General features: G+C 33.5%; 1 protein-coding gene across 2 annotated transcripts; it reads left to right on the top strand.

Moving 5' to 3' along the window:
* The first annotated feature begins 1298 nt into the window (after window positions 1–1298).
* On the top strand, window positions 1299–10904 carry LOC120069891 (pectin acetylesterase 5-like). 2 transcript variants are annotated; one of them, XM_039021717.1, is made up of 13 exons: window positions 1299–1769; window positions 1845–1927; window positions 2010–2139; window positions 3964–4058; window positions 4291–4380; window positions 4511–4635; window positions 4981–5041; window positions 7209–7262; window positions 7469–7546; window positions 7632–7737; window positions 8467–8612; window positions 9024–9132; window positions 10738–10904. In XM_039021717.1, the coding sequence occupies exons 1-13, from the start codon at window positions 1541–1543 to the stop codon at window positions 10881–10883; spliced, it is 1452 nt and encodes a 483-aa protein (XP_038877645.1). In that variant the 5' UTR covers window positions 1299–1540; the 3' UTR covers window positions 10884–10904. The 2 variants fall into 2 exon arrangements, with proteins under 2 accessions (XP_038877645.1, XP_038877646.1); XM_039021718.1 differs by lacking the exon at window positions 10738–10904 and having other exon boundaries at window positions 1302–1769; window positions 9024–9686.

The following is a 10904-nucleotide window of genomic DNA, read 5'->3' as shown; positions in this document are numbered from 1 at the left end:
TACAAATTTCATTGCAATTTTACCAATTAAAGCTCAACTTAAATTTTTCAAGGAAAATCTACTTAACACTTAGAAATTTCCCTCCCCTTAACTTAGGATTTAACTTTCACTTAGTTAATTCCTTTTATCACTTGCTTAAGTAAGGAAAATAGAAATCCGGGTTTCACAATTACACTTAATTTTAGAATTCTCAACTTAATTACTTAAGACACTAGGCCTATTGTCATGGGTTAAAATAGACGATAGAATTTTTAGAATTTGCATTCACTTAAGAAAAAAAAACGTTTTAAAAAAATCCATTATCATTTATATATTTTTGACAAAATTTATTGAAAATACACTTCAAAAGCTATTTTGAGTGGTAGTCAAATACTCTATTTTTTTTCAAAATGACTTACTTTTTAAATTAAACACTTGGTAATGCATTCCAAACATACCTTTAATCTCACTATAGGATCTTTCAGACTTGTTATAAGAGTGTATTCAAAGCACACGAACGACCCTTGAATTTATCTCTACGAAGTATAACATTTTTTTAGTATAAATTAGAGGTGGGATAATTTAAATCATAGACCTTTTGATCCTCAATACATGTAGATACTAGTTGAGCTAAGCTCTAGTTGCCTACAAAATACTATATTAGAGTTGTGAGAATCGAAGTAAAAGGTATTATTGTAACACTATTTTGACTTCAATCATCTCTCATGTGTTTAAACTAAAACTGAAAAAAAAATGTTCATTACCATATAATTCAAAGGCATTGAGACCCATTAGTTCATTTAATATCGATTTCATTTGAGTTTCGAAAATTATACAACATTAAATTTTGAAAGAGTAATCCATAGGTGTAATCACGAGAAAAAAATTCTAAATCTATACAATATTAAATTTTGAAAGAGTAATTCGTAGGTGTAGCCACGAGAAAAAATTCTAATCTAATAGTAGGATAGAAAATTATGTGGGGTCTACAAAATAAATGAATAACAAATTGATACATCACTTGATGACGTGTTAAATTATGAAGGATAACTGGAGGTATATAATTATTACATGAGTATAATTTTTTTGTGCCCAATTACCTTGTATTATTGGCAACTTATAATTGGTGACTTTGATGGATAAGTGCAGCCCAAAATATAATACAAGTATATTGGAATATGAAAATTAGATGAACTAATGCTAATGCCGTCAACTGTGAGAGATTTGAATTTCCTATTCCACTCTGTATTTTTTGAACTAACAATAAAAAAATAAAATAAAAATAAAAATAAAAACAACCTGCGCGCGTTGCTGCTTTTTCTTCTGAAGTATCTCTCTAATGTTTAATTTAATATTCATATTATTTAGATAAATCGCTGAGATCAGCCAGCCATGCCCATACTCAACACTCCAAATGCCCGAATCTGTGTGTGTATGATCCTAAAATTCGTTGCCACTGCCTCAGTTGGTTAATTTTACACTCTAATTATATCCAAATTCTCTGTGTTCGAGCTCAATTTGCTTCTCCGATTCTGAATTATCGACCCCTTTTGACCTTCAAATGGCGATCTCTGGCTTTCGAGCTCTTCTATGGTGGAGCAAATGGTCCAAGAAAGACTGGGCGATTGCAGTTATCTGTTTCGTTTTCATTGTTTTCGTTTTTTCTTTCCTCTCCGATTCTTGGCATGCTGAAGACAGTGTCGTCAACCACAATTTCGATCTCAATCCCGCCGATGACCCCGATTTGGTTGACCTATCTTTGCTGCACAATGCCAAAGCAAAAGGCGCTCGTACGCTGTCCAATTCCTCTTCTCTTTCTTTTTGCATTCAAATTCATGCTTACTTTTAGGTTTCGATCTTTGCAGTATGTCTTGATGGGAGTTTGCCTGGATACCATTTTCAGAAAGGCTTCGGATCTGGTTCTAGCAATTGGGTTCTTCATATTGAGGTTTTTGTTCAATTACTTGATCAAGAGGCTGGCTTTCCCTTTTGTCTTTCTGGAGTTAACTTTGAGTCTAATTCCTTTTTAGGGTGGAGGTTGGTGCCATACAGTCTCGTCTTGTTCATCGCGTAAAATGACCCCGTTAGGTTCATCAGACTACATGGAGCGTCGTGTTCGTTTCTCTGGAATTTTAAGTAGTGATGCGTCCCAAAATCCGGGTAATTTTGTGTATTACTATTTCTATTGGCCACAGTACTCTCCAGTCTCCATTTATCACGGAAAAATGGCATGGATGACCCTTGGGGCACAAATGAAAATGGGTACTTTTTTTTAAAACAATGAATTTTGGACTTCCGCTGATGTCATCGTTGTGTAAAATTACCACTTTTGACCTTAAATACATTCCTCTTCTATTTTCTTTGTTTTGCGACATTTTTTTTTTCTTTTTTCATTTTTCTTAGTTTCTTCTTCTTCCTCTTTTTTTTTTTTTTTTTACTTTTGTTCTTTTTTTCTGCATTTTTTCTTCTTCTTTTTTTTTTTCCATGTTTCTTCTTTTTCTTTTTGTTTCTTTGCATCAAACATCAAACATAGAGTATAGAGCATTATAGCATCAAGTATCAAGCGAACGTACAAAATAGAGCATAGAGTATCGAGGATCGAGTAACATGTAGCTAGTATATAGCATAAAACATATAACATAGAGCATAGAGCGTAAAACATCAAGCATCGAGCATCAAGTATCAAGTACCAAGGATCGAGTAGCATATAGCTAGTATATAGCATAGAGTATAAAGCGTAGAGTATGAAGTATCGAGGATCGAGAATCGAGTATCGAATATCGTGTATCAAGAAAACTTATAAATCATAGCGTGCAGATGGTTTTCAAGGTCGAATGGGTAAATTCATAGGATACTGATGCAAGCAGAAGACCACTTTTCATTCAATTTCAAAAAGGTACCCATTTTTCATTTAACCCTGCAAAAATGGGCCATCTGTACAAAAAAAACCCATTTATCACTTCACTTGGTCTTGTTTTGATTCCATTTACACTAATGTCGCTGAACTTGATTCTAAACTTAACGTTGTTTCTGGCAGTAAGTACTTCATCGAAACCTATTGATACAAAGGTTTGTTATACGTATATAGTATTGTCGTTCTAATTGATTATGTCTAAACCTTTTTTTCTCCTTAGTTTTTTATAATAGACCATTATTGTTACTAGCTAGCAGATCTGCTCAGATATATAGTAGCGGTGGGGTCTAAGTAGTAAGTACAAGGAAGAGCTGTTTCTTTTAGCATGTCATTTCATCTTATTCCAATCTTCTTCCTTTGTTATTTGTTATTTTTGGGGGAGATTCTTAATATGGAAATCAGTTGCAAGTCCTTAATTTCTATCTCAATAGTATGAGTAGAGCTCTTGTTAATGCATTTGATGTAAATACCAGATTTCCTTTATTTGCGCTCCAGACAGAGTAACTCACATGAATTACCTCGCTCTTAAACTTGCGTTTCATTTTCAGGACAAACGTTTCAATTTGATATAGTTCCTGAAATTGGTCATTGTTTGAGATACCTGCATGGTTACTTTGTTCTTTTCTTCCTTCTCTAAGATGGACTTGAATTTTATTGAGAGCTCTTATTTTTAATTTAATTTATTTTTTTAATGAGAAACAAAGTCAGAACTTTCAACTTGCATTTGAAGAGGTGCAAACTAGACTGAAACAGCCTAAGGGACAAATGGACAAGAAGTCACTTTTCCACAAAGAGCTTGCTTTAAGCACACCAATTTGAGGTTCTAAACTGTAGACGGTCACAAAATAATCTAAAGAGTTAGACTTATCTGAAAATGTTATAGCATTTCTCTCTCCAAATAAGCCACACACACCCAAACGCACACGCACACGTACAGCTTGAAGGCTTTTTTATTCTTATTTTGAGATTATATTGCTTCTAAGATGATGAAAATGTTTAACAATCTCTGGTTAGCACTTAGTCTTTGATTACGTAATCCTAATTCTTAGGTTGGTTCATGTATTCTTCAGATTTCTATAATTGGAACAAAATCAAGATACGTTACTGTGATGGAGCATCATTAGCAGGCCATCCTGCGGGTGAAACAAATGTACAACATATTCAAGTTCGGTACCCGGTCATTTTTTTTCATAAGTCGAAGTTTCTTTGGTTCATTACAAATATGTCTAAATGGTAAAGTCAGGAACCAAAATTTGTTTATTTCGAAATACTACAACCAGTTTCATAATTCTCCTGTGCTTCTCTCAATTACATGACCTCTTATCTTTTTGAAACTTCAACCTGGTAATTTTATTGAGTGGATTCAATAACTATATTTACGTTTGTCCTTGCAATAGAATGGAAATATACTTTATTTCAGAGGCCAGCTCATCTGGGAAGCCCTTATGGATGAACTCTTATCTGTTGGCTTGTCAAAGGCAAGGCAGGTGGGCATGTGGTAATAAAATTTATAATATCTTCTTCTAAGATCTACATCCACAATCATTTAGTTAATGAGGTGTTTTCTCTGCATCTTAAATTGTGCCCTCTGTGTTCACCAACTTCTATCCACTCCAGGCTCTTCTTTCAGGGTGCTCTGCTGGGGGCTTGGCTACCCTTATTCATTGTGATGACTTCAGAGAGCTTTTACCAAAGGATGCAACAATCAAGTGTCTTGCTGATGCTGGATTTTTCCTTGACGAGTATGATTTCCATTTGCTTAATACTATTCTGCACATGAATAATCTTGTATTCTACTAACATATACATTAGCAGTCTTTCGGAACATATTTTCCAGTCTGATACAAACTATGTTTGGGATCATATGAGCATCTTCTCTTTAATGTGCTATGTTGTGAGAAACACACCTTATTAGAATGTCTGGGAGTATTTCTTGGTATTTAGTTGTTATAGGACAAATCCCGAGAGGATTCTTCTGTGATGCTTAGGGGCTAGCTCAATTTTGAAACTGCTGTTTCTTTCTACGTCATTGCTTCTACAGAAAAAGGTTGTGCCAATTGGGATCTTTTTTCTCTCTTCCATTTCAGGAAAGATGTTTCGGGAAATCATACAATGAGATCTTTCTATCATGATGTTTTCAACCTTCAGGTTGTACTCTGCTTTTCATTTGTTCTGATTTATGCATTTAGTGATTGGATGGTACAGAACCTTGGGATTTTCTTTGGAAAGAACCTTGTAAATTTATTTGGGGTATTTTCCTTTTATAGTTTATAGACAATGAGGGAGTTTTTTCCCCTCTGAATTCTCCTTTAAATCTTCAAATTAAAGGCACCCAAATGGTAAGAGGCAGAAGGTATACGAGCAGTCTGTCTAATAACAGTTGCAGCTGGCACCTAGTATCTAATACTAATTAAATCCAAGGAGAACTATCAACTAACCAACCAAGTTCAAGGAGAACTACATCAGCATATACTGGGGGCCATAACACATGACCAGTTGGATCCTTAACTTAATCCTGCCGTTTTTAGCTTATTAGGATGATATCATGCATATAACCTCTGTTAGGGTTAGCTACAAGCCTACAACCTCCAATATAAGGTTTCATTAAGGTTAAACTTGGGGTCTCCAAATTTACTGGAGTCATAGCCATATGTTCATATGCTAGGTTAATATTGCAAGGTACACAGAATTGATTCTCTTTAAAATCTATACTTGGTTGATATTTAGTTTATAGAAATAGTGTTTGTTTGAAATATATCAGTCATTATTTTAAGAATAGTAGAGTGTAATATGACCAAAAAAAAAAAAAAATCAACATACATGAGCACAACTTAGTAGTTAAGATAATCTCTACTTCTTTAAGAGGTTGTAGGTTCGAAACCTTGTACCCTATGTGATGTTATTATCAGCAAATATGACAAAGAACGTATTGAAATTTAAATACATATAATTTTTACTTGGTGAATCCTGAATTTGATCAAAGGAATTTTATTTCTTATTATTGATTAGGAAACATCCACTATATATCGTTAAGTTTTCAGTAATTCACATCTTCATCATTTATACTCATGAACTTTTGTCTAACTTGGAGCAGATGTCTTCTAGAAATTTAATTAATTTTATTTCACTGTTTGAATTCCTTGCATCTTGTTTCAAATTGATGTTTATCTGTCTTTGCTATTCCTATTATGGTAATCATATTACTCCTTGACTGATGTCGTGAAATCTATTGATCATATAACAATGTTTTGTAGATATTATCATTTGACTTCTGAAAATTAATCCATGAGTGTGATAAAACAGTATAAATCAATAATTGATGGAAGCTTATGTTTATGGCTCACTTTGCCACGCAGCCATTAATGTCCTATAACATGCACCCCAATTTTTTATAAAACTAATTTTAGCACTCTGTAAAAAACAATAATATTTCAAATGGTGGAACCAAAAAGAAATTACAGTTTTAGAAAGTCTATAGAAATCTGGAAGTACTAAGAATTATAGAATATAGAAAATGGAGAAAGGGTACTCTCTTACCATCTTCAATGATAAGATAAAAGGAAATATGGATTAAACATTGGTTGAAATCATTAGTTCAATTGTTAAACGTAAAGATTTATAATTTTTAAGCTTAGATTTGTCAAGTTAATTAGAAATTTCAATTAGGTGTGGGGTGGGTGTGTGGGGTGGGGGGATCATTGTTAATTATCCTCTCTCATAGATAAACGTAGCTAGACACATGGATCATGTAAATGCATAATACTCAAGTTAAAAAAATGTTACCTTGTATGATAATTAGGCGCTTATTTATAATATTGTTTTTATAAAGTTTTAACGATGAAATTAAATGGTTGGTTTTCATACTTGAATACACTAGCTGTATCAACTACATCAAATTAATATTATTCAGTACATAGATAGTATAGAAACTTAATCATATAGCAAAGTTCATCTCATTTACGAGCATGATATATGAACTTAATAAAAAAAATTAAATTAGGATTTACTGAATATATTCAGATTTATAATTTTAAAAATCTAGCTTGCCTATCATCTTTTATTCATCCAAAATGAAAGTTTGTTTGTCATAGAAATATATTAGAAAATATAATCTAAAATACACTTGAAAATATTGTTTCAAAATTAAGATGTTTAAAAAGAAACGAAAGACTTCTTTTCTTAATCTCCTCTGATAGATTATAGGTTATTGATCTGACATAAATATGTATTTATTCTTTTCTAAAATAAATAATAAATTTAAGGAAATTCTGCATACTTGTAATGTTTGAACTCTTTGCTGCCATTGTGACTTCAGAAAACTGGTAAAAGCTTACCCAAGGATTGTACAGCTACAGACGAGCCATCTAAGGTAGGATTTTCTTTTTCCTGTTCAGAACTCTTTTATGAGATCCTTTCACAAAATTCTCGACTAATCATGGTTCACTATTAGACCATGGGATTTGAGTTACCAGATACAAATTATTGATCCTAGTAGTAATGAATTTTAAGTCTCAATCTCTTAATATGTGATTTTAGCCTCCAGCCTCAATCATTTGTTTTGATTTGGAATGACAGTGTTTCTTTCCTCAAGAAGTTATCAAACATATAAGCACCCCGTTGTTTCTTGTCAACCCAGCTTATGATTTTTGGCAGGTAATTGTTTCTTATAATGCCCAACTCAACTCCAAGATTTAATTTTGTTATATATAATTTCTGATACCGATTGCCTGGCTATTAGATACAAAATGTCTTGGTGCCAAACGCATTAGATCCTGCTGGCTCTTGGCAGAAATGCAGGCTTAATATATTTAAATGTGATCATGCTCAGCTTGAAATTCTTCAAGGTACATGTACATATTTTGCAACCCTACAAGTCTGTCACTCTATGTTTTGGTATCCACTTCAAGATATAGGTAGAATTTTAATGATCTTTGATAACAAATACTTTTTTGTGACACCATGTCCTCATATGGAATCATTGTGTAAATAAGAGTTGGTTTGAAATTAACATTTAGAAACCTCCATGGGTTGGCCAAGAGGTCAATAAAGGACATTTAAATTATAAAAGGAGAGGGAATGAGTTCAAGCCATGTAAGCACCTATCGAGGATTTAATATCCTATGATTTACTTGGCATTCAAATGTAGCAGGTCCATAAGCGCCCAGTAATAATAGTCGAGGTGCACAAATGCTGGCAAAACACACTCATGGATATTAAAAAAAAATCAGCATTTACATGATCACATAGGAACTTTCACAAGAACTACACTCTGAGTTATCTTCATGCAGCCTACAAAAAAATAAGACCTGTTAAATTTAGTTTATCTTTCATAATTCTCTCTTTAGATATGCTTTTCTTGTGATGGTATAAGATGCGGCAGTTGAGGAAAAAATGTGTAGGTTTAATTAAAATATAATATATATATTTTTTCCTTTCTGACTGTTCTTATTGGAAAATGTAATTCTGTCATCTATGTTCTTGATTTTTTTTTTTTTAATTAATTATCTGGTGAAGTCAGGATCAAAACACAATATTGTTCTTGATCTTGTCCATTTGTATTTTGTTTCTATAAGGGTTCCGGGACTCTTTGCTGAAGGCAGTGAATGACTTCAAGCACAACAAGGAAGGAGGACTTTTTGTAAATTCTTGCTTCATCCACTGCCAAACATGGATGTCTGAGACATGGCATTCCCCCAATTCTCCTAGGATAAATAAGAGGGTAAGGATAGTTCGTATTTTAAAATGCATAACTGAGAGAATATGAAGTTTCTGCTTGCTTATTAGAATTGTTCTTCCCATTATATATTTATGTTTGTGTGCTTGCTTATTCCGTTTGAGAATTATGCTGCTTAAGCTGTCTCCATCTTTTTGTTTTATCGTTCTTTGCTTTCTCAGATGCTTATCACCCTGCCCATGGACCAACCAACTATAATATATTTTAGATGTAAACAATCTTAGTAAGGAATTACAGAGATTTAATCTTTTCCACAAACTTTTATTAGTATCGAGAACTCATTGATGTAATGTTTGTCGTGGTGCTTATGAGGACTAATATGTAATATTCATAGTACTACTTGACAGATAAATCTCTCTTTCTGCATAAACTGATTGTGTTATTGCTCAAGAACAGACTATAGCAGAGGCCGTGGGTGATTGGTACTTCAAACGAAATTCAGTGAAGCTAATCGACTGCCCTTTTCCATGCAATCCTACCTGCATTCATATGGATTTTAGCCGAGGTTAGCATATTGGAATTAAGGACTGCTTCAGCCTTTTCTGTTGTCATTCATCTGCAATTTCTTAAAGTTCTGGGGGGTAAACATCTTTGTCCTTGTCCGAAACTTGGGTTCCATAAACTAAAACAGAGGTATCATACATGATCGTTTTCTAGGGCAAGATTTTATTTTAGTTCACTGCTTCTGAAAGCTAAGATTAGATCTAAAAAAACATAGGACTCTTGGTTTCTCTGGAGGCCTTATGCTTACTTCGTCCTCACCTTTTCTATATATCATTGATCACTTCCAATGAGGTTTTTTTTTATTTGTTTAGAATCTTTAGATTACAGGCGTCTTTTCTTTTCTTTTTTTTTTTTTTTGGCTTTTTTAGTTGATAGGCTTTTCCCTCCACGTTTTGTACATTATCTTAAAGTTTTGTCGCCCCACCAACATATTGTAACTTGATAACTAGACCTGTACTATCATTCTTTGTAGCCCTTGATGTTTTTTAGATTCTTACGTGCTCCGAGTCAGCCATAAATGTGCAAGTGGGTTTTGAATGCTGATTATTTTGAAAACGAATTTGCATCCACTATCCTTTATTTTATATTATGGCTCAGGCTTTTGTTTTTCAATCGCTTATTTCTTCTTGGTGGAATTCAAATTGGAAATCCACCTACATGATCAATATCCATCGGTTGTAAAAGTCAAAAGAGATGTGCTGGTCCTCCTTTCCATGGATTTATGATAGTAACGGACACCATCATAGACAAGCTTCACACAAGATCTGATGTTCTCCCTGCCATTTTGCTCCTGTTGAAGGGGGACGGTTCTGTCTTGGTTGACAAATTGAGCTGGCGTCAAATTTCCATCTAAATATTGACTGGAATTTTCTGATCACAAACCTCTTCAATATTTGAACTGGATCATCTCCAGTAAAGACCGGAAATTAGGATAGATTTTTAGAGATGATCCATTTTTCCTTAGTTCTCTCGTAGTTCAAGACGATATCTCTGTTCAATGTTGTTCATTCCCTCCCACTATGTGGGCTTATATCACCTCCAACATCATAGAAATCAATCACATATTGCCTTTTGAATTTAACAGTAGAATTTCAAGGCCTTGAAACTGACTAAGAACTTTTAAGTTCCTCAGGAGCCTTCTCCAATATTGGAATGTGTGGTGGGGTGGGGGAGAAAGTGAAGGGATTTTATAAGTTTGTGTACCATTTTTCATCAGCCAATCCAGCTCCAATATTATGTTCTGAGATAAGGACAGCTCAAAAGTCGAAAACTCATTTATTCTTCCATTACTATCTAATATTCCAAAGCCAAAACCCAACCCATTGTACATTGTCTTTATAGAAATTAGAATGAGATCTTCTAGTTGTTCGAATAGTTAGAACTGATCAAATGAACTTGTACAACGTCAAAATTAAAAGGATTACTAAAAGATTTAGAATATTAAGATGTGATTTAGATGATCTTAATTAATATATAATTTCGGAATCAGATTCGTGTCCAATTTTTTGAACTTTGATATTCTATTTGGGTGATTGTGAATATAGAATTTCAAGCATCTTTATAGAATTGCCTAAACCTGGCCTACCACTCTATTCCTTCTCTGCAGCATTTGGCGGACGGCACTTACCTTTGTCTCCTTACTTCTTCCATTGCCTACACAAGCACATACACACATACATACATAGAATCAGATTCACTATGTTCAAATTTCAAATACAACCTGTAGTTCAAAAACTCTTCAATATTAGTTGACTATTCCCATTGATTGTTAGT

Source organism: Benincasa hispida, unplaced genomic scaffold (assembly GCF_009727055.1).
Source record: "Benincasa hispida cultivar B227 unplaced genomic scaffold, ASM972705v1 Contig66, whole genome shotgun sequence".
In the NCBI taxonomy this organism is placed as follows: domain Eukaryota; kingdom Viridiplantae; phylum Streptophyta; class Magnoliopsida; order Cucurbitales; family Cucurbitaceae; genus Benincasa; species Benincasa hispida.
This window is presented reverse-complemented; position numbering and strand designations above follow the sequence as displayed.